This window comes from Hyperolius riggenbachi, chromosome 2 (assembly GCF_040937935.1).
Source record: "Hyperolius riggenbachi isolate aHypRig1 chromosome 2, aHypRig1.pri, whole genome shotgun sequence".
In the NCBI taxonomy this organism is placed as follows: Eukaryota; Metazoa; Chordata; class Amphibia; order Anura; family Hyperoliidae; genus Hyperolius; species Hyperolius riggenbachi.
In genome coordinates this window covers 280,659,638-280,684,059 of record NC_090647.1, presented here as the reverse complement: position 1 = coordinate 280,684,059, position 24,422 = coordinate 280,659,638, and the positions used below count along the sequence as shown (strand labels likewise).

General features: G+C 42.4%; 1 protein-coding gene across 1 annotated transcript in view; it reads left to right on the top strand.

Annotated features, from left to right (window-relative positions):
• The window catches only part of PPIE (peptidylprolyl isomerase E), a 36,548-nt gene extending 12,429 nt beyond the window's left edge, over positions 1-24,119 (top strand). Inside the window, exons 4-10 of the mRNA XM_068268774.1 lie at positions 3,455-3,481; positions 9,255-9,336; positions 10,074-10,174; positions 10,722-10,845; positions 17,887-18,072; positions 21,595-21,737; positions 23,896-24,119. Coding sequence (XP_068124875.1) covers positions 3,455-3,481; positions 9,255-9,336; positions 10,074-10,174; positions 10,722-10,845; positions 17,887-18,072; positions 21,595-21,737; positions 23,896-23,964 — 732 coding nt within the window. The 3' untranslated portion in view covers positions 23,965-24,119. The remainder of the gene's footprint in view (positions 1-3,454; positions 3,482-9,254; positions 9,337-10,073; positions 10,175-10,721; positions 10,846-17,886; positions 18,073-21,594; positions 21,738-23,895) is intronic.
• Positions 24,120-24,422: the final 303 nt, after the last annotated feature.

Genomic DNA, 24,422 nt, shown 5'->3' with positions numbered 1-24,422 from the left:
CTGACTTATTTTTCTTAATATGCATTATCACCACTAAAAGTAGAGAAATGTTTATGCATCTACGTAGAAAATGTAAACCTATCAAGGTGCTTCTAAAAGAAATAGTAGTATGCAAAAAGATCTAAGCGCAAATAGCTTGGTAATAAATCAGCAGCCAGAGATTTTCCAATCTACCTTGGAACAATATGTCAAAAGACTGAGATAATCCTCAGTGCTCTCTATCACACTCCCGCACACTGCAAAGTTTGCAGACAACCCATGCTCAATACTGGAGATAGTGACTGTCACCAAAATGCATATATGCAGGAGTCAGGGCTTAGTTCATACAAATGGGGGGGGGGCATAGCCACTTTGCTCAGCTAGAGAAGCAAACTGCCGCGCTTGTTGCAAACTGTCCAGAAGTCAGGTTTTCTGGATACCACTTGATAGAGATTGGGCAAGTGACAACTCTGTCACATTGTCTCCCTCACTGCAGAAGGGAGGATGGTTGGAATGCTGGACAATGATCAGTGTGCACAGACCCACTATTATTATTATTGATTTATAAAGCGCCAACATGTTCTGAGAAGCTGTACAAAGTAGGAAAACAACAACAAGGGGTATGGTATACATCAAATATAGACACTGGTACAAAATACAGAACTGGCGATTACAATGACAGATGTAACATGATGAATAAACTGTATAACAGTGCAAGCTATGAAATGGATAACACATTCCAAAACACAAAAGGGTGTGAGAGCCCTGCCCTTGCGAGCCCATAAAAAAAAAGGTAGCCGGGCACATCTACTATAATTACTATTCCCCCTCCAGGTCGCCATGGATAGTCGGGAAAGATGTAATTCTGGTGCAGTTGTATCGCCACCTAGTGGATGCGCCCGGCTAACGGAAAAGTACCAAAAAAAACTACTTATGTATTTTTTAGATTAAGCGTATATACATTTTAATTTACAGAGCTTTGTTATGGGATTTTTTTGGTTAAAAAAGGAAGGAATATCATTATGGCCAGTAGCCTTTGCTACTGGCCATAGTGAATTAGAAACCTTTCTAAAGGTTTCTAATTCACTCTGTTATTTAAATCAAATTTAAATGTTTGCCATTTATTTAAGAAGTAAGCTGACCAAAAACTATATTGTAAAAATTTATGAGCCAATTCAAAAGTTAGGTGCCAGCTGTAGTTTTTCAAGAGCTCTGACTACCAGACTCCTGGGAATTATACAGTCCCGTTATAAAAAGTATGTATGCATTATGGTCTTAATGCTGTTCCTGTATTGTTCCACTGAATGCGTAGTGTGTTCGTCCACGATCACACTAAAAATAATTCCTTCCTAATATCCTCTCTATGTATTTCAAGCATCTTTTGAAAGCATCATTTGCACTGACATATGCAGGTAACTGTGGTGTTTTTCTTATTACGTGCTCACCACTCTGTGTGGCTCTGATGTTTTAGTCAGGAAACCTGTCTCTCATAACGTTCAGCTGCTACTGAGTAATTGCACCACAGCATGCACAGCAGGGCCATCATCTGTATGGGTGCATAGCTTCCCTACTCTGTGTGGAATGAATGTGTCATTGCAAAGTTCTAGGGAATGAAAAAGGATACATTTTACTTTCTGCTCTGCAGTATAGAAGATAATTCGGTACTTATCCGTTAGCCGGGCGCATCCGGCAGGTGGCGCTAATTACTATTCCCCCTCCAGGCCGACATGGATAGTAGGGAAAGATGTAACTCTGGTGGAGTTTTGTCGCCACCTGCCGGATGCGCCCGGCTAACGGATAAGTACCGATAATTCTATGGTATGTACTGTTGCCATGCAGTTTCCAACAAGTTTACTTTTAAAAAAAGAAAAGAAAATAAACTGCTTCTGACTGACATTAATGGGGACTTGAACTCAGAACTCCTTCTCTGCTCTAAAGCTGATACAAATCCCTCAATAAACCTGCAGTGTGTCTACTTCCTGCTTTCATGAAAGCAGACACCTTAACACACTGTGTTTCCCAATAAGCTGCTCTGCCATTGCAGTCAGCTGCATACCTCCTAACTTTTTGAGATGAGAAAGAGGGGCACTTAAGCCACGCCCACACCACCCCTGATCACACCCCTAGTCACGCATAACATAAAGATTTCATAAGAAAAATTTAGTTTTTTTTAACCCAAACCACACTGGTCCTTTATATATTATGGTTCATATTTACATTTTAAAACTAGTAATAAATCAATTTACAGGATGGGAATAAAGTTTAGTCAAACATAATTTTTAACATACATACATACATACATACATACATACATACATACATACATACATACGTTATAATTTAAGTAGGCCTCAGTTATTTGGACTGAATTAGTCAAAAAGGCTTGGAGTGCAGATCGGCCCTTTAAGGGGATTTTCTCTGAGAGAGAAAATCTGCAGTTCTGTCAGCAGAACTAGAACATACCAAGAAGCTGTTCTAGTACAAGGCCGCAGGTCTCCCTGACCTGGGCATGCACCGCCACTAGAACAATAAACATCAGCCATGTTATGTAAATATCCACATTCCTGCATATAGGTCAGAAGCCTCATTGATTATTAATCAAGTAGGTGTGTATGATGACACCACGAGTGGGTCCACCAACAGTCTGATCTAGGGGGTGGCGAAGATGATGTCATATTTAACTCTTTCCTAGTCAGTATTAAAGGCGGAGGGAGCTATGGGAGCTCATTCTGCTCTTTCGCAATAGCTCGCAAGGCTGACTGGGACCTCTAAGTATGTGCTTCCTTTCTGTAATCTGATATAATGTATGCTGTACATAGGTAGTCTAGATGTAACATAGAGTAGATACAAGAAGACCTGGGTACTTTCAGCAGGAAGGTACTCACGCAGCTGTAACGCAACATGGAAGTCTGCTTTGCCAGGAGATGATAAACTGTATCTATCTGTATTTCTGTTACTTGAATAAATAACGTAAACATTGAAGAAGCCTGAGGAAGTCTATCTCCTACTTGCTGTGTGGAGAGTCAAGTGATCTCTCTGTGAGACGTAACTGTAAGAAGTTACTGGTGTCGAAGCAAGGTGATATAGAAGCAGGTTCTAACAACATACATACATACAGTGACAAAGTCCAGAAAGAGGGACAAATGAGGAAACGGGACAGATCTCCCAAAAGAGGGACTGTCCCTCCAAAAGAGGGACATTTTGGGAGCTATGCAGCTGAATCAGATTACAACCTGTGCTTAGTCGCAGGTCACAGATGAAGGAGAATTAGACAGGTGAAACTCTCTAAATCCATACTATGTGCATTTCTCTATGCTTTCCTTCTGTCCTTTGCAAGAGTTCAGGTCCACTTAAAAAGATATTTAATGGCTTTCAGATACAAATTGACTGACTTGTATAGTGATGATGTGTTCCAAAGGTTTTGTACTAAAGTCTACGTATTAACCCATTTACCTATCTTTGTTTATTCTTGTAGGATGCAGCTGCAGCCATTGATAACATGGTAGGTCAGTTTCCTTCATTTCAGTGGATATTGCATTATGGATTGGTTATCTTCAAGGAAAATATGATGAGGGGGGGGGGGGGGGGGGTTGAGGTTAGGTGAGGTCAGAAAACCACCACAAAACAGCCTAGCAACCATTTGTACTAGGGCATAACCATATGGCAGTCTCCATATTTCTCTTTCTTCATGCTACCAGTGTTTATTATATTAATTATATTTCATATAAGAAGAAAATTCCTTTAACAGTATAATTCTGAGTTAAACCTGGAAGAAATACTGCTGAGAGGTTAACGGTTTGTGACCAAGACTGCAGCTACAGCTCTCACCATCACTTCCTGTCTAGTCGCTCTCTACAATAAATTGGTTATCCTTGTCACACCCTCCCTCTGTATAAAAGGGTTAAATAGTTAAATAAGAGAGCAGTGATGTTTTTTTTTTTTTTTTAATTGCAGGGTGATGCGTTATATAAACACTCTGAAAGCTTTAATTGCTTTATTATACACTAGATAGGGTGGATGGAACTTTAGTTGCGCTGCAGGCCGCAAAGTGTTAATCTGGTAATTGCTAATAAAATTAGGAAACATCTCCTGTGAGAAAACTCAGGAGAAAAGTTAATTCCATTAGGCCTCACTCTGCAATCAGCAAGGAGTAACCAGCATCCATGTATTTTAAATGTATTACAAAAAGTACAGTGCAAGTGTGCAGTGTAAAACAGACTTTGTGAATTGGTAATTAATGCAAATTTATTATCGTTTATATAAAAAATTGGAAGCTGAACTAGGGCTTTAATGTTGACAACAACAGATGTTTATTATTCAGTGTTGTGTTTCCCTCTGGGCTTGGGTTTTGATACTTGGTTGTGATGAACAAATGTTTTAGTCATATAGACCTTCACATTCCCTTGTATTCTTTTGTGATCTTGCTGTATGAATAAACATTCCAATTCCGTATGGGACAGTGAAGGCAAGAGCAATCTTTCTCTATTATGTTTATTCTAGCTTTGCTGCCACACACCTTACCTACAGTCTACTGCGCAGTATGTTAAGTGGCCAGTAGATGGTGCTATACACTTATTACTTTTATTATAGCTCTACCAAACCAACTCTGGGATCACTGGATACATGCTAGTGTCTTGCATTAGCAGTGGCTTCCCACTGACAGGTAGCTACTTTATAATGTGGGCTGACTGGCTCTTGCTAATGATTTCACTGGCCGTGACAGTCATTTTTAATTGACTCCTATATAGGTCAGATTTTTGGTTCATGCCACTAAAATGCCTGCAGCAGGAGTTTAAAGGGGAACTGAAAAGAGAGGTATATGGAGGCTGTCATGTTTATTTCCTTTTAATCAATACCAGTTGCCTGGCAGCCCTGCTGGTCTATTTCTCTGCAGTAGTATCTGAATAAAACCAGAAACAAGCACGCAGCTAGTCTTGTCAGATCAGACTTATAAGTCTGAACCACTGAAACACCTGATCTGCTGCATGCTTGTTCAGGGGCTATGGCTAATAGTATTAGAGACAGAGGATCAGCAGGGCTGCCAGGCAACTGGTATTGTCTAAAAGGAAAGAAACATGACAGCCTCCATATACCTCTCTCTTCAGTTCCCCTTTAAGCAAAGCCAGTCACCACCAGACTTCGAATATGAAATGGCCTCAGTGAACAGTGATGATTACACGGTCTGGGCAGTTTTGCTAGAGTCATAAAATATCATTGAATGCTGGCAATTACCTGCAGAGTGAACAACTTTTTTTTAAAAAAAGTGGTAGTGTATGCATAAATGAATAAAAATATTAAGTGCAGGATACATATACAGAATTTATCTCGATTAACTATTATGTGAATAGGGTAGCATTTTAAACCTAGAAAAAACAACTGCCAACCAATGTAGAGTTTGGTGATGCATGACAAGGAGAAGCAATAACCATTTGAATCCAGAACAAAAAGTAGAAGGTGCGACCAGCAGTGTTAAGTGCAAGTAGAGATAAGGTTTAAGATCAGTTGCACAATATTGTCCATATCAAGGGACACATTATGCCTAGTACACACCATACAATTTTCTGTTAGATTTACCTGCCAGATAGATAATTTCCAACATGTTGCCTATCTGCCTAGCAATTAAGCATTGTTCTACTCAGCAGGAGATAACCAGAAGACAATGCACCAGAGATAATGACCAGTCTCTACCAGTACTTTACAGAAAATAATCTATTTACAGAAAATCTAACAGAAAATTGTCTGGTGTGTAATAGGCATTATGCAATAGGCAAGAAGGGCAAGCATCATGTGGGCACAGGAGGGGGGGAAAGCAATACCCAAGGTTAAATTGACTATAGAGTAGACTGCATGATCGAGAGTGAGTGAAGATCAGGGATAATAGGATTTTTTTCTCCAAAGGCTATAGGGAAAGGGGGAATCAAAGCAGCTTCTAGATCGACCCATCTCACCACTCTGGGGGTGAAGTCTACTGAATGATTTGGTCTAGCCTTGCAGCCCAAAAATAGAAAAGCAGTTTAGGAGCAACAAATCTCCCCCTTAACTTATCACTGGACAGGTATTGATACCTTATTCTAGGAGTTTTAAGATGCCAAATAAACCATCACAAACACTGGTCCGCACAACAGCCAGGGGGCCCCAGTCTCTCTCACTGGCTGGGGCCCCCAAACCACCATGCGATACCTAGAGGAAAGTGTGGTCGAGCCCCGGAACTCTCATCCCCAGGGAATTCACCCCCACTGCCTCTAAACTGAATGCTAACTGCAACAAACACAATTGCTAACTCCCAGCTAAATACATTTCCTACATTTATCTGGTCAGCAGACGCCAGTCAGTCAATCAGGTGCACTGTCATACACCCTTTGCCTGCTGTACCAAATCTAGTAGGAATTGCATAAATTGGGTTACATTCAGGTGGGAGGTTTCGGCCAAATAAAGAGTGTTATGTGGAACTGTAATGTACTGAGGTCATTGAGTAAAATCTTTGTGGGCAGGGTGTGGAAAAGGTAGAGGATCTTAGGAAATATAGTTGTATTGACCATGCTAATGTGACCTGGGTGAAAATTGATAGTGAGGCCAGTCAGATAGTAGCTTATGTAAAGATGCGTACATTGGGGTGTAGTTGACCTTGTAGAGATGATCAAGTGTGGGTTTGAGCGTTTTGCCGAGATATTTAATACCATTTGATTTTAAATCCAAAGGATTGAGATAGGCCAAGCTTCTGTGTGCCCGATAGTCCAGAGGAAATTGCCTCTGATTAATGCTGGGCATACACGGCGGTGTATTTTCTTATGAATCGAGCCGCTGCTTGATAATTTCCGACGTGTCTGATCACCGCGTGGATCGATTTCCGGCTCGATCCTCGCGGGCGGACAATGGGCAAAAACGAAGCGCTGATAAGGAAGTACCTGCGGGGACGAACGGGAATTGATCCGCGCGGACTAGCGGTGATGCGCCAGCATCAAGCCGCTGGCTCGATTCCGGCGCATTATCTCACCGTGTATGCCCAGCATACGAGTTAATAGTCTTGAACCTGGACACCTAATGCTGGTAATACGCCATACAATTTTCTGTTAGATTTTTCTGTTAGTTTTTCTATTAGAATGCATAATTAGATTATTTTCTGTAGAGAATGGTCATTATCTCTGGTGCATTGTCTTCTGGTCATCTCCTGCTGAGTAGAATAATGCCTAATTGCTCAGCAGATAGATGGTTAGATAGATAAATTCGAACATGTTGGAATTTATCTATCTGGCAGGTAAATCTAACAGAGAATCTTAAGGGGCCCATACACCTCACGATTTTCCCGCCGATATACAGCAGATTCGATCACTGTGATCGAATCTGCTGTGAAATCATTACGCAAACAATTGATTTCCGTCCAAAATCAATCGTTCCCGTCGAGCCGTCCGTGCGAAAGATTTTGCTCGATCGCCGGCGGGTCGAGAGTGTGTCGATAGTGGCGTTCGAATGCCCAACGACCGACGCAATACATTACCTGCTCCAGCCGGCGCGAATCCTCTCGGTCACCGCTGTCTCTTCTCCGCTGGGCTCCAGGGCTGCAGCTTCACTGAACTTCCTGTCCCGGCAAGAAGTTTAAACCGTAGAGCGCCCTCTACTGTTTAAACTTCCCCGGACAGAAAGAAGTGAAGCCTGCCGGTCCGGAACCCAGCGGAGAAGAGACCGCGAAGACCGGAGGACGCGCCGGCGGAGCAGGTAATGTATGCGAGGGGGCGGCAGCTGCAGCACCACCACAGATTGTGATCGGTTTCATGCTGAAATCGATTTACAATCAGTTTGCAGTAAAGGCAGCCATACGATCACTCTCTGATCAGATTCGATCAGAGAGGGATCTATCTGATGGTCGAATCTGATGGCAAATCGACCAGTGTATGGCCACCTTTACAGAAAATTGTATGGTGTATTCCCAGCATTACAGAAACAGTCTATAACTTTAAATAGATTGGGAAAAGAATACAGCAGGGTTAGAGTGAGAAGGTAGTATCATCCGAAAATAGGGAAATCTAAAAGGTTTCACCTCCAGTGTTAATGCCAGCTATATCTGATGAGCCTCTGACCAGCAGTACCAAGGGTTCGATACACATGGCAAAAAGGAGTGGGGAGAGATGGGACCCATCTAGTCCCATTTTTAATTGGGAAGGGTGATGTCAGCTCCATATTGCAGACATTAGCCGTAAGATTAGTGTAGACACTTCTGATCGCATTAGGGAACTTCCCGGTGATGCCAAACTTTTGAAGTACCAGTCGTAGATATCTCCAATTGAAACTGTCGAATGCCTACTACGTGTCCAATTAGAGGAGCGGAGAAGGTGGCCGACGGGATGCCATCTTCTCAGTCAGGCTATCTTGATGCACATTATTTGTTTGCCAGCTTGGGACAAATCCTGTTTTTGTCAGGGTGAAAAAGGTAGCTTTTACCATTGAATCAGCAGAAACACTGTCCTGCGTTAAGTCAGTGAAGAGGAAAAGGGAGCAGCATTTCTTCTTCTGCTGTATCACATATTCACTCAGCAAATTGTGGAGCACAGACTACATCTCCCAGAAAGGGTAGCACTGGGGATAGACAGATGTTTGCTGTTCATAAACAATATATTGTTGTTAGGACTACCGGTATTACCTGAATATGCAACGCCGACCAAACAAAGCTGTGGCTTTCAACCCCTCCACCCAATCAGCCAATACCTTTTTTTTAAAGTGCCTTTGTCCTCATTCATGCCAGCAGAAGGGGGGATTTGTGTTGACACTGATTTTAAACTGATACTGAGGAGAATGTGTAATAAAAGTGTGCTGTATTGTGTGTAAAAACTGCATCCATCCTGCCATCAAGATATACTTCTCTTCTGGCAGCACAACTCTGCCACGTTGCATTATGGTAGATGTCTCTTCAAACACACAGTCAGCTTTCCTGTACTCTTATGTGCTCTTATCACAGCAACAGTGAATACGCAGTACAGCATCATTAAAGGCCTTTTAATATGTAAAAACGAGAAGGAATTACCGATATACTCAGCATGTTCTTGCATTGACAGATTTTTATACTGTGGTTTGATTACCCTTACATTAGGAGTACACCAACATTTTTAAGGCACTAGTTCACACACAGAACATTTTTATTCACCGGTATTCAGAGTCCTCCATATTAAATGTGGATATAGCCAGTTCCTGCAAAAATCAGCAACCCCATATTAAAGTAGTTTGAGCGTTTCTCTTTTAGGTTCTCTGCCAGTCAAATGGACATTGTTGTTTTTTGTTTCTAGAATGAATCAGAATTGTTTGGAAGAACGATACGTGTGAACCTGGCAAAGCCCATGAGATTAAAGGAGGGTTCCTCAAAAGCAGGTAAGGATTCACAAATGAGGATTGAGGTTCTCTCACAGGGCAGAAGCAGATAATTGTCTGTTTAAAGGACAACTGTAGGGAGAGGTATAAGGAGGCTGCCATATTTATTCCTCCTTAAGTAATACCAGTTTCCTGGCAGCCCTGCTAATGTCTTTGGATGCAATAGTGTCTGAATAACACCAGAAACAAGCATACAGCTAATCTTCTCAGTTCCGACATTAATGTCGGAAACGCCTGATATGCCGCATGCTTGTTCAGGGGCTATGGCTAAAAGTGTTAGAGACAGAGGATCAGCAGGACAGCCAGGCAACTGGTATTGCACAAAAAGAAAAAAAGTTTTACTTTTAAAAAACCATGAAACATGTTACTGACAAAATTACACATATGTACCAGTTTTCAAAAGGTACCTACATTGTCAGCCAGGTGGGTTGCTTTTGTGGATTCCTAACAGCAGACGTCTGGCATAGTGAAGTTAAGCGGAGGGATTAAGCGGGCTGTGGTTTTACTCTACCGATAAGTAGCACCACTTGAATAAACAAGCCATTCTTCATATTTTCTCTGTACCGGAGACGGGAGCTGCTCAAAGTCAAACGGTTCTGTTAATGGAATTTATGTTCTGAGGGCAGTTGAATTGTATCTGCATGTCCCTGGCCACCATGACCATGTGTCAGGCTGTTTATTGCTTCCGAAGACTTTTTGCAAGAATTACCATCTAACAAGCTGTATCTTTCTGCTAGTGTGGTCTGATGATGACTGGCTGAAGAAATTCTCTGGTAAAACACTGGAAGAAACCGAACAGGCAGAAGGTACAGAAGCAACTACAACTGCTACACAAGAGGTAACACTTCAGTGCTATAATCCCTTATTATGGATCCCTAATTATAGGTTACACTTATTATTAAGGCTATCTCAATAACCCTAACCACATGGGAATTTTACATCAATTGCCTTTAAGTTAACTAGTCTTTCAGGTCCCTTGGTCTTCCATGCTGCTGTCAGCCAAATTAATTACTGTGGCTGGTTGGGACTACAGTTCATTGGAAGAAGCTCCAGATAAGAGAAAGTCATCTTGTGTGTCATGACTGCAATGGGGAGAGGTGACTTATGATTCCTGAGCACCCTTCCATTCTCCGGGGTAATCGGTCAATTAAGACATCTAATTTATCTTACCTTAACTCGTAATTACCATTAATCCAGAATGCCATTTCCAGTATTGGACAAATTCCTTGAGGTACAGGTTACGTCTATTTCCACTTTAATGTGTTGTTACCCTATCTGCCTGTCCCTTAAATGCCAAATAATTTTTTTTTTCATCTGATCTTTTTTTATTATTATTATTATTATTATTATATGAATGTAACCTTTTTTCATTTGTTTTATTGAAGGGAGAGCCACCTCCTAAAAAAATGAGAGCCAACCCACAAGTTTACATGGATATCAAAATCGGAAACAAGCCTGCTGGTCGAATACGTTTTTTACTGCGTTCAGATATTGTTCCAATGACAGTAGGTAAGTGCCTGATGACAGTGTCTCTGTGGAACGTTATAATATTCATTTTTCATACAATCCTTCAGGGCAAGGTGAGACGTCGCTCCTCCCAGACGCAGGAACAGACAGCACTCCCCCTATAAAAAAGTCACATGGTCAGTACACCCTCAGTGCTGTTTGTTCCTGCGTCCAGGCAGGTCGGCATCTCCCCTGGGAGTGGGACCTGTGTGCTGGGCTGCAGGTTGCATTCCTTAGGGTGGGCTGAGACTGTGGCACTGAGGCAGTCTAGCCCATCGCCCCATGCTGGAACTTGTGGGGCTTGCCTACCTTTCTCCCTCTATGAGGGGCAGCAAGAGTAGAGGGCGTGGAGGCTTCCCCTGGTGGTCAGCGTAGCGGAGACCGAAGGTAAGCGGCAGCTGTGGTGCAGAGCGGGGCTGTTTGCACGTGCAGAAGGCTGGCTGTTCCGGGTCGGATGCGATCGGTTGTGCGCATGTCGCCTACGTGACGCGTAGTTTCCGGCGGGTAGGCCGGAACTCGCGTCTTATTGGAAGCTGGCTGTTTGTCTCTCGGTCGCTTCCGGTCCCGCCTCTTCCACGCTGATTGCCGGAAGGTTTATATGGGGAAGCCGCGCAGCTGCACGTGTGAGAGACAGCGTCTTGGGCTGGATGTGAAAGATCATGTCGGCCACAGACAAGACGGAAGGCAGCTCAGCGGCTCAGAAGGTGAGATGGCTGAATCTCGTTCTGGGGCGGTTGGTGTATTTGCTTGCTTAGATAGCATTGGGAGCAAAACCATCTCTGATTTATTTTTCTGGGCTATGTCTTTCAGGTGAAAGGGTCAGAGTCGGCTGACAAGACCAGGCCTCCACCTACATACAAAAGATGCCCAGTGTGTAGTGCTAAATTGGCGTTGCCATATGCAAAAACCTTATGCCAATTGTGTATGGATAAGGTTATGGGCGAGCAATCAGGTCCTTCTGTACAGGACACTTTGAAAGCATTTAGAGAGGAAATTAATGCCTCATTGGAATCATTTAAATCATCCCTCTCTAGTGCAGGGCAGCCATCATCACAGGATGTTGAGGTGGTGCCCGCTCTTGAAACTGGTAGTTTGGAAGTCACGGAGACAACTGTTAGCTCTGATGATTCAGACAATGAGGAGATAGGCTCAGAGTCAAACTCTAGATTTAAGTTTCGCATTGAGGATACTGAGATGTTGATTGCAGCTATCAATGATACTTTAGAATTAAATAAGGATAGTTCGGCTAGCCTTTCTGTCCACGATCAATTATACAAAGGTATGGAAGAAAGGGAAGGACTGGTGTTTCCCGTTCATAAGGCTATCAAACAGTCCATACTGAAGGAATGGACTGATCCGGAAAAAAGACTGTTATTATCCAAAGCATTAAAACGAAGGTTTCCGTTTTCTGCAGAGGATACTACTCTTTGGGATAGATGTCCTAAATTAGATACCCCGTTTTCCCAGGTAACAAAGCAGGGAGATCTGGCATTTGAAGATCTTGGGGATCTTAAAGATCCGATTGATAAAAAATTGGACGCGTATCTTAAGCGGTCTTGGGAAGCTAGTGCTACGTCATTCAGACCAGCAGTTGCTTCTACCTGTGTGGCAAGGACCCTTGAATTATGGATTAATCAACTAAAATCTAGTATTTTAGCTGGTGCCTCGGTGGAACAGTTATTAAACTCTATTACAGTTTTGCTCAAAGCCGCGGCATATTTGGCTGATGCTTCGGCCGAATTGGTTAGGTTCACGGCCAGGTCCACAGCCTTGATAAATGTTTGCCGCAGAGCCTTGTGGCTGAAAACTTGGGATGGCAATCTCACATCAAAAAATAGGTTATGTGGCGTTCCATTTACAGGAGACCTTCTCTTTGGTCCAGAGCTGGACTCAGCTCTGGAGAGGACTTCTAATAAAAAGAAAACGTTCCCTAAAAAGCCGAAATTGGTGCCTAATAAAACTTTTTTTCGTAGGCCCAAAATTAATCAAAGGGAGCAGACAAAAGATCAAAAGAAAAGTAGAAGATGGAATTTTGATAGGTCAGGGAAGGGGGGTTTCAGAGCTAAGACTCTTGAGGCCCCGTCTAAACCGCAGTGACTCTTTTCTGGCGGTGGGGGGAAGACTAAGATACTTTTACCACGGGTGGAGTCAGTTGACGAAAAGTCCATTCATTCGTCAACTGATTCGATTCGGATATCGCATAGAATTTGCCCACCCTCCTCCGTCGAGATTTGTGCTATCAGAGCCACCAAGAGACCCAGCGCTGGCTCCAGAAATTCTGGAGATCTTGCAAAATATGTTGGATCAAAAGGTAATTCGGAAAGTACCACTAAAAGAGCAAAAAAGGGGGTTTTATTCGACAATTTTTTTAGTAAAAAAACCCTCAGGGAAGTACAGATTGATTCTAAATCTGAAGACCCTGAATCCTTTCATGAAAAAGAAAAGATTTCGAATGGAATCAATTTTTTCTGTAAGGGATCTGTTGTTTCCAGGAGCATTCATGGCGTCTCTGGATCTAAGAGACGCTTACTGGCACGTGCCGATGCACGTAAAGTCACAGGAATTCCTAAGATTCGCGGTAAAGGTAAACGGGATTGTGATGCATTTTCAATTCGTTTGCCTCCCGTTTGGAATAACTTCTGCCCCAAGAATGTTCACCAAAATTCTGGGAGAAGCATTAATTCCTATAAGAGAAAAGTCGATACTGGTGATCCCGTACCTAGACGACTTACTGTTGTTAGCCAACTCAGTGGAGGAAATGGAAAACGTATTAAATGTAGTTTCCAATCACCTTCAGTCTCTGGGTTGGATCATCAATGTGGACAAGTCATCACTTGTTCCAAGTCAGAAAATAATATTTCTGGGAATATTAATAGACTCAACAAGTCAGAAGATGTTCCTTCCACCAGAAAAGGTGGAGAAATTAGCGGGTGCTGTGCAAAATTTACAAATGGATCCCAGTCCATCATTGAGAACGATTTCTCGGGTGGTGGGTCTAATGTCTTCCACAATGGTGGCAGTACCATGGGCATTAGCTCATTTGCGGAAGTTGCAGACATTTCTGCTGCAAAACTGGGACGGGCGTCCGCAGACGCTGGACTTCAAAGTATGCATCACCAAAACTGTTGTGTTATCCCTTCAGTGGTGGTTGATGGAATCAAACCTTGTGAAGGGCAGTCTTTGGAGAAATCCAACAGACTTCATCCTAACTACGGACGCAAGTTCGTGGGGATGGGGGGCCCATATAGGACACAAAGCATTTCAGGGGAAATGGACAAAAGCCGAGTCCCTAATGTCATCCAATTGGAGGGAGCTGAAAGCAGTACAGTTGGCCTTATTGGAAGTACAATCGACAGTAAACCAGTCGCATGTACTGATTCAGTCAGACAATGTGACTGTGGTGGCATTTATAAACAAGCAGGGAGGCACGCGATCCCCGTTATTACAGGAGGAAGCGGAGAGAATTTTATCATGGGCAGAAGGCCATGTGTTATCCTTGAGAGCACTTCATCTCAGGGGAACACTAAACATGGATGCAGACAAACTGAGCAGGAACAAGCTTCTATCCTCAGAGTGGTCTCTGAACAGGGAAGTGTTCCGGTGTATAACAGAGAAATGGGGAATGCCAACAATAGATTTGTTTGCAACAGAGGAAAATTGTCAGGTCAAACAATTTTTCTCATTGAATCCGAGGGACAGTTGTCTGGGAGTGGATGCGTTCAATCAGAAGTGGGATTTCCCCCTTCTGTATGCGTTTCCACCACTGACTCTAATTCCGGCAGTACTAGACAAATGGAGAACCTGCAGATCTCCAATGATAATGATTGCTCCGATCTGGCCAAGAAGGAGTTGGTTTGCAAGGATCAGGTATCTGTCGTCAGGGGAGCCTTGGCGACTTCCAGAAAGACCAGACTTACTCCATCAGGGGGAAATATGGCATCCTCATCCAGGCAGGCTGAGTCTGGCGGTCTGGATCCTGAGCTAGTGTTGCTTAGGAAGATGGGGGTATCGGATAAGACGGCTGGTACTTTGATCTCCAGCCGTAAAGAGGTGACGAGAAAAATTTACTTGAAATACTGGAAAACTTTTCATTCCTGGTTAAAAGACTCAAAGTTTGATGGCCTTTCCATTCCAGCGGTTTTGGATTTTCTCCAAGACGGTTGGGAAAAAAGACTATCAGTCAGTACTTTGAAAGTACAGATTGCAGCCTTGTCGGCTTTTTCAGGCATTCCAATTTCTTCCTCACCTTTGATTATAAGGTTTATAAAAGCAGTGTCTAGGAAGGTCCCAATATTTAAGCCGTATGTTTCACCTTGGGATCTGTCTGTAGTTCTAAACGGTTTGTGTAAGAGTCCGTTTGAGCCTTTGCAGAAAGCGTCATTAAAGTTGTTGACTTTTAAAACGGTATTTCTGGTGGCAGTGACTACGGCAAGGAGAGTGAGTGAGATCCAAGCCTTATCAATAAAGAGCCCGTATTTTCAGGATTGTCAGGATAGACTTATTCTTCAGACGGATCCTAAATTTTGTCCCAAAATTATGTCAAAATTTCATAGGTCACAAGATATTGTGCTGCCTACTTTTTCGGTAAACCCAAAAAGTGAGAAGGAAGAGATTTTTCACATGTTAGATGTTAGGAGATGTGTATTAGAATATATAGACAGAACCGCACATATCAGGAAATCAGATTCCTTGTTTATTCTGCATTCAAGTAGGAACTTGGGTCAGAGGGCTTCAAAATCCACTATAGCCGGTTGGATCAAGCTAGCTATTGTTGAGGCATATAAGATTATGGGAGCTGAGGTTCCAGCATCATTTAAAGCACACTCCACTAGAGCTATGGCAACGTCATGGGCTAATCAGGCAGGCGCTTCACCTGAGCAGATTTGTAAAGCGGCTACGTGGTCAAGTTTTTCAACATTCATTCGTCATTATCGTATTGATGCAATGTCAGCTAATGACCAGGCGTTTGGAAGAAAAGTTCTCCAAGCGGTGGTCCCACCCTGAGGTTGTATTACTTGTTAATCGTCTCACCTTGCCCTGAAGGATTGTATGAAAAAACCAGAGTTAGTACCTGCTAACGATGTTTTGAACAATCCTTCAGGGCAACGATCCCACCCGGGTGTTAGTGTCTTGTCTGTGTGAAATAGTTGCACATTGTGGGTTAGTGGTTGTTCACCTGTCCGGTACTTGGCTTAACGCACTGAGGGTGTACTGACCATGTGACTTTTTTATAGGGGGAGTGCTGTCTGTTCCTGCGTCTGGGAGGAGCGACGTCTCACCTTGCCCTGAAGGATTGTTCAAAACATCGTTAGCAGGTACTAACTCTGGTTATCATGTACTCTACTTTTATGCGACAGCATCTTTTTGTTGTCACAATAGTGCATTTTATTGCATTCCAGTTTCTAGAACAAGACTTTTTTTCAAATTAGATAGCACACTTAAAGAGGGCCAGCCTACAACTCCAATAATCTCATGTGTGTACTTAATCAGGAGAAAACGGCACTTCATGTTTACAGTAGTTTCCTCCTGTACAGACAGAACTTCAGTCTGTCTTCTGAAATACTGAACTGATAAGCAAGCCATTTTCAGTGAGTTCGGATGTGTACATACACAAGATTTGAGCTGCTTGTCTGGGTCAAGCTCGATCTAGGGGATGACACTGCAGGGAACAGGTGCTGTACAGACGTGTTGCACTTGTATACAGCGGCACTACAGATCGTGAAATATTTTTAATAGACTAGACATTTTTATTTGATTAAATTAGTGAATCTAACATCTGTTTTAAAAGAGCCTGTTCTACCCCTTCAAACACTGATTGGGAGAGGCCAATCCATGAAAGATCAAGTGTGGGGAGTGCTCAGGTGGGAGGAATGTGAGCACAATGCTCCATAGATTTGTGCTGCAGCAACCAGAGAAAAGGGATATTACATCAAATCATTCCTGAGTCTGATCTCACATCCAGTGGGGCACATGTCGGTTAGGTAGACCTCAATCCCTTTACCACATCATACATGTGTATGCCCAGCGATAAGGGACAACAATTGAACAAAACATAAGAGAAGGTTCTGCAGACATTCCTAATACAGAAATTTGAAGCAGTGAACCTTAGTTTGATTAACCCACTCTGTTATTCAGGCACTACTTCAGGTTTCCATCATTTATTTTATTTTTTTCATTTATCACATTTCAGTAGATTTGATAAGAACGATATAAGATTTGAGATTGGAATTTTAAGTCATTGTTGACAAGGACAGATTAGCCCCTTCCTCTAAATGCCATATTCACCACAGTCTCTCCACCTACTCACACCATCTATGTGAAGCAGGAATGCTTGTGTTACCCAGTTATTACTAGTTATTAAAGTCATATAAATTGTGTTATTTATGACTAGTCTTACAAAACACTGCCATAAACCCTCTCCCTGCCTAGTCTTATCATAGGTTTTGTCTCTTGTAGCCACTAAAAGGTTATGAGTTGCTGGCATTGGTTAATAATGTTCTCCAAAGCTAGAGAGCAGTGGAGAATTGAACATGGCTGAGATTGTTTACATGGCAAAAGCTTACAGCCCTCCCGTGCGTCATATCAGTTTTCTGCAAAGACTGCTGTAAATTCAGTCTTGTGATTGTAGTCATGCGCTCTAATCTGTAGTGGTATAAATTACAACTACAAGTTCATGCATGCAAACACAACACACTGTTTCTCCAACTTCATCAGTCCTCCAATATGACTCAGGTTAAGGCAACAAGGTTTTTACCATCTTTATAGCAGACCATCTACTCTTTAAAAAAAAATTAGGCTAACTGTTCTTTGGTAAAGTGTACCATTTATATGGGAACAACCCCATATACAACAGTGTAGCAAAAAACTAATGCATTGAACCACCAAATGGATAGTATGAGCTGACTGTAAAGTGCACGTCATGAAAAAAATACATAAACTGAGACCTAATAAAATTGATAATTTTCTGTATGTTTTTCCTGGAAGGAATGACATGGATTGAGTTCTGCTTGTGGTAAACATACTCTTAATTCTTCTGCCTTACAGAAAACTTCCGCTGCCTCTGCACACATGAAAAGGGCTTTGGCTTTAAGGGCAGCAGCTTCCACAGAATCATTCCCCAGTTCATGTGTCAGGCTGGAGATTTTACCAATCACAATGGCACAGGAGGGAAATCTATCTATGGAAAGAAGTTTGATGATGAGAACTTCATTCTGAAGCACACAGGGGCAGGTATGTAAGCATGACAAATAACACAGGAATTGATGCATATTGTATGAATGTTTGTGATGTGCAGGGCTACTCCTCCGGATTTTCAGCTTTTCGATTCTGTTTCAAGATAACGGATTTCTGTAGAAATCCAGATAGTTATCTGCCGATAGTTGGCCGCATAAAGCGGATATTGTGGGTATCCGGATCCGAAATACTGTAACTAAGGAGATTACGTCCTGGAGCCAATCAGAGGGCTCCCAGCAGAAACCCTAGCAACCAATCACAGAGGGGAACCCTGGCCAGCTCCACCTGACCTCATTGAGGCAATCAGTGGCCTCCCGGCCTAAGCCTTGACACCCAATCACAGAAAGGAACACTGGCCAACCCCACTACTATCACTACACTGTTGTTAAATCGTTTAATTAGCTTGATTGATGTCATAGATGTCATAGTGTGACAGTCAGAGTGTGTGCTGCTAGCCTAGCAAGGGCTTTACACAGTGATAAACCGAAAGCTGTTCAGTGATTAACCCCTTCACTATGACTACACTATTGTTAAATCATTAGTTAGCTTGATGTCATTTGTGTCACAGTTAGTGTGTGCTGCAGGCAGCAGCTATGTGTCTGTGTGTGTGCTGTGCACAGACCAGACCAGCTGCTGCCTGTTGGCCAGCTATTAGCCCTAGGTATAGGTTAGGTTAGGGATTAGGGGATAGGATTACTGTGTTATGTAGTTAGTACTGTAGTACTGCAGTCAGTGCTAGTAGTTGTTAGAGTAGTGGTACCACTGTGTTAGCTTTCTACAGAACTGCTGTGCTGTGAGCAGTGCCAGTGTGACAGTTAGTGTGCACTAGTGTCTTCTCCTCTTCTGTCTGACTGTCACTCGGCACTTGCCACGTGGAACTTGGCATGTGTCACATGCCAAGTGCCACGTGGCAAGTGTTGCATGACACTTGGCAAGTGCCACATCCGGCATGCTCCTGGCACACATTACACCTGCTGATGCTGCATTGCCCTGCTCCTGCTGCCTGTGCAGCTCCCACCGCCAGGCCAGGAGGCCACAGGCCACTGATACCACCTATATTTAACCCAAAACACAATTGCTGCGTAATTTTTTTGGAGGTGTCTTGGCTGAAAACTGTCATGTCCCAGTTGTGCGGTTGGACTTTGGACACAATGTGGGATGCACGACCGCTGTCTGGAACCTAGGCCTAATGTTAATTGACAGCCATTTTTTTTGGGGGGGAGGGGGATTTGAAGTCACCCCATCATAAATTTGTGTTCCCCCTTTACAAAATAATGGTGATACATGCCTCATTTACCCTAAAAAACGGTTTTAAAGCTATTTAAAGGCCACTTCCGGTTTTTCTATCCAAATATCCGAATCCGGCCGGATACTGAGGTTGGATATCCGATTCGGATTGGAAAATTTTTAACTCTGATATCCGACCCGGATTGGATATCATGGTAACCGAATCCGAATCTGATCCAGATAGTGAAAAGGGGTATCTGAGCAGCACTGGTGATATGTGTCCACAAGACCCTAGAAAATATCCAGGAGGTGTTCGGAATTGCAGGTCGTGGACCAACCTCATACCTCAATTGAAAAACATAATACTTTCTTTCATTTAAATGGCCATCTCGTTCTTCTATTTTTAACTTACTGATTTAAAGGACAAGCAAGTAGCGCAATTAAATCTATCTTTACTTACCTGGGGTTTCTTCAATAATACTGCACAGGTTCAGTACGCTCCTGATGACTTTGGTGCATTTGCGTGGGCACTCGCACGCTCCCGTGCATGCACAGAAGACGCTGACCCATCGGGGGTCACGATCTTCAGAGGCTGCCAGTGGGACCCTGGAAAGAACTGGAGCTACAGTGAGGGACCCAAAAAACTTCTAGGGGCTGGAAGAAGCCCTAGGTAAGTAAAGATAGATTTCCTTGCTCGCCTTGCTTATCGGAACGGATGTGAGCGGATCCAATGTTAACCAATGAAACCGTTTACATCCATCCACTCGAATGGATTCGTTCCGTACGATCCGCTGGGCAGAATGTGACTTTTTTATAGCACCAATTTTTCCGGACCGTTGAGCCCAGTGGACAGGAAATGGAAGATGAAGCCCTGCATTGGGGGCAATGGGAGAAAAGAACATTTCTTCACACTAGTAAAGAAATGGACCGTTTGGAGGGCTAATCCACTGGGGTGGGGGTCTGGAGGGGATGTGGGTAAGCTCCACTGGGAGTGGGGATCTGGGGATAATGTTGGGATGCTCCATTGGGGGTGTTGGTCTGGAGAGACGCTCCACTGGGGGTGGGTGTGTGTGGGCACGCAAGTGTGAGAGCGGGTGGGTGAGGGAGGGTTTCTTACTAGGCTTCCGTCTTTTTCCCTTGTTGTCCTACGTCGCATCATGTGACTATCAAACTTCCTCCTTCCGGGTTGAAGGAGGAAGTGTGGTATTCATGTGACGCCACGCGAGACGCAAAGAGGAACAGAAGACTGGTTAGTTTACCCTCCCTCACCAGCACGCTCAGGTGCACGGATCGAAGTGAAAACTGATCCGATTGACTGGTGATCAGATCCGTTTTCACGGATCCTTTAGCCAGTGTGAACGAAGCCTTACGGATCTGGTGAAGCAGAAACTGGATCCGCATTATCGGATCCGTTTGTCTTTAAAATCCAATGTGAACCAAGCCTAAAACATGTCTTGATATGTTTCCCATAGAACTAGACTTGAAAGTGAAATGTTTACATTATAGGTTATAAATTGTTCCAATGAATAATGAGCTGCAAGCCTCAACATATCCAACTGTCAGGGTTTGGTATATTGTCCAACTGGTATGGTCTTCTGGACCTCCAGATTATATTGTGGTGCAGTCTCTCCTAATTCTGAGCAAATTCTACGTATAGTTTACCAGTAAATTGTACTTGCTGCTCTATTGTTAAAAAATTGTACTTGCTGCATTTGAGTATTCAGTAAAGTGCTTCCTCCTGGTAATTTTACTGCACAACATCCCCTGTATCTTCTTTTAATTTCCCGGTGGTCAGTTTAAGCTGTTTAATATGCTAAACCAGTGTTCATCTGAGGGTTTGGTGTGTGCAGCAGCACAGCCAATAGCTAGTGATTATCAGGACTTTCTCCTTGTATGGAAATCTCATCTGACCCAGGAAGGGAAAGAAACAGCCTCTGAAAGCCAACAGTTGCCAATCGATGACTCGCTACACTACCAGTGGTCAATAGGTTTCAGAAAAATGTCTAAGTTATACTATGATTAATCAGCTTAACACTTCCATCTGTTCAGTACTGTTGTTGTTTCATCATCATCTGACTTTGGATAGAATTGTAAAAGATTGTTTATAGGCGTATATTGTTCTAAAATAAAATTGTAAAAAAAAAAAAACTTAACACTGCGCCTTCACAAGAGCTACCACATTCAGAAGACTTAAACCTTGATTTTATTGTCTTCTATTTTATATCTAAATGCACTTTTTCTATTAGGACCCATCAGCCGTGCTCCAAACTTTATTTTTTTTTTTTTTTTCAGGGTTGCTATGTATGGCAAATTCTGGTCCAAATACAAATGGCTCACAATTCTTCATCACATGTGACAAGACAGACTGGCTTGATGGAAAACACGTGGTGTTCGGAGAGGTGATGGAGGGAATTGATGTGGTGCGGCAGATTGAGGTTAGTATTGTGTTTCATTTCTTAGTACAGATGTTTGTACTCCATGTATAACATCTGATATTTTTGGTGTGAAATACAGAAAATTGTAATGTGGAAATGGCAACTTCAGAATAGGAGGCCAAGCTTGGTTTCAGCCCTAACTGTGCCAGCAATGGTATTGCAATTGTTTTGGGTACTGTTATCTTGGTGCTGGATGATTTGGCACAGGATGGCAGCACCAGAGGATTGAACTTCAAATCTGTAATTGAGGTGTTTAATCAGATAATTCTGACCCTCTTCAAATTTCATACAGATTGTATTCAGTTTGGAGTTGGGCAAATCAAATGAACTTCCTGAATGGCCCAAAACCAAGCTGCATTCTTTTTGCATGAAATCTGCATGCAAACCAGAATTATTTGCATTTTGTTGACATTTTCTAATGCCCCATGATGCAATTTGATTAAAATGGACAAAAGCTGCCAGTTCTTGCAATTGATGTTTAAATGCCCAGTTTTCTTATCTTTAAACAGTCCAGTCTTTTCTCCTTCCATGTTTTTTCTCTTTTTCCTGAGCTTGAAACTGGTCCGTTATGACCTGACTCCATGCTGATAATTCAGCTTTTTTTTTCTATGACACTCATTAAAGCATACATGAAGTGACTTTATGAGATAATAATAATATATAGTATACATACAGTAGTAGCTCTACTAAGATATTATCTGAAGCACCTTTCTGTTTTACAGCACAGCAAAAGTTAAAAAGCTTGAGTTATCTATGCAAAAGAGCTTGCCACACAGCTTGCTGAATTCAGTCTTGTTTCCTGAAATGTAGTTGTAATGTAATTGTAAATGACATGTAAATGTCATTATTTCATAAGTTTATTTTAATTTCGGGTTCACTTTAAGAATATAAAAGTGAAACTCCACTACTTTTGCTGAGAAAATGGACCATCCTTTCTAGATTCTCTTTACGTTACTGTAGTTCCTTGCTTTCTTATGTGCATAAACTAGCAAAAACTATTGTGTTGTCTTGATAGGAATCACTACACAGGGATGTCGGATTGCATTCATTCTTTTAGCTGTCTCAGGTCTAAACCTTATATCCCCTATTGATTTGCCTGATCACAGCACTAGCCTTTGAAACCCTAACCATAGTGCTACACATAACTAATTTACTTTATATTCTGTGCAGCAAATTACTCATGAAGGATGTTAAGTATCTGGAAATGTTTAGCACACCCAATTGGTGCACTTTTGGCATGGGTACAAAGAAATGAAACTTTCTGTAAACTTAAAATACCCCTGAACTGAGGAAAAAAAAAATCTATGGTGGGCTAGATGACCTTTTCAGAAGTGTCCTGGCGCTGCTTTTTTTTCTTCAGATTCCATCCCGTTCCTTGTCCTTTTCATATTTCGATGGGATCTTCCAGTCAAGTGCTAAAACCAGGAAGCTCCCCCTAGCGGCAGCGTGACTCTGAACTGTGCGGGTGCAAGTTCCAAACTGGGCGAGCACAGTGAGTAAGTGCTTATCCGCCAGTGCTTTCTTTTTTCTGTGCATGGTACGAAACTGGCTCCTGCAAAGATCAGAATAGCTGTGTGCAGCTCTCTGTAACATTCAGAAGGTGTGGGAGTTACGAAGACTGGGGGACCCGGAGGACAATGAGCAGTACCAGGACACTTCTGAAAAGGGCTTCATTTAATAGGATATCCCCTGGTTCAGGGTGCTTGAAGGAAACAATAGCTGTCAGCAAATTTAGATGGAAAGGCAATTTATTAATTATGTAACATTTTAGAATGGTGTGCATAGCACTGGCAAAAGTTTATAAGCGGTTTCGAAGTCGTAATATCACTTCAGCATTCTAATATATACAAAACATTTATGAGAGTACCCTAATTGTAAGTCTTTCGGGTAGGTTATTGTCTCCAGACTGACAGAACACTTCTGACAAGCCGTTCCAGCATTCCACATAAAACAGAAAAACCCTGTTATGGTTTTATCCTGTTGGAATTGGTCGTTCTGGGATGAGATTTTACTGAATCCCAAATGTACTGGTGTTATGTGAAAACCACCTTATATGGATTGTGTGCATAGTTCTTCACATTTATCTTTAAAGGGGGATAGTGTATCCAACTGGTGTGTACATTCTTCACTAATTCGTTTATTATTTGTTGTTTCAAAGGCACAAGGAAACAAGGATGGCAAACCTAAACAGAAAGTGATCATCTCAGACTGTGGTGAATATGTATGACACTGGACATTGAACCTTAAAATCAGACTTTGTTGGGGTGGTCAGATGGGTCATTTTGTTCAGTCATCGGCTTGACCGCATTAGGCCATGAAGATAAAATCTGACTGGATCTTTTGTATATTTTTCACCAGTTAATAAATATCCAACTTTTGTAACTGATTGTGTGAACTAAATCCATCTAATAGCATCTGATTTCACTTCGAGAGAATTAAACCAACCAATACAGAAGATACCTTTGCTGACCACTTTCAGAAAATGCCACATGCCTGATGTAATGCACAACCTGTGCATGCTTATTGAAGATCAGTAATGTGTATATATACGTGCCAACACTAGCTGCCTCCATATTTCTCCTAGTACACAGATTTGCAAGCTTATTGACACTGTAAGTTGCTAACTGCATAGTTAGGTAATGTGTAAAGCCACATCAATAATGATGTAACTTTCACTGTGCACCA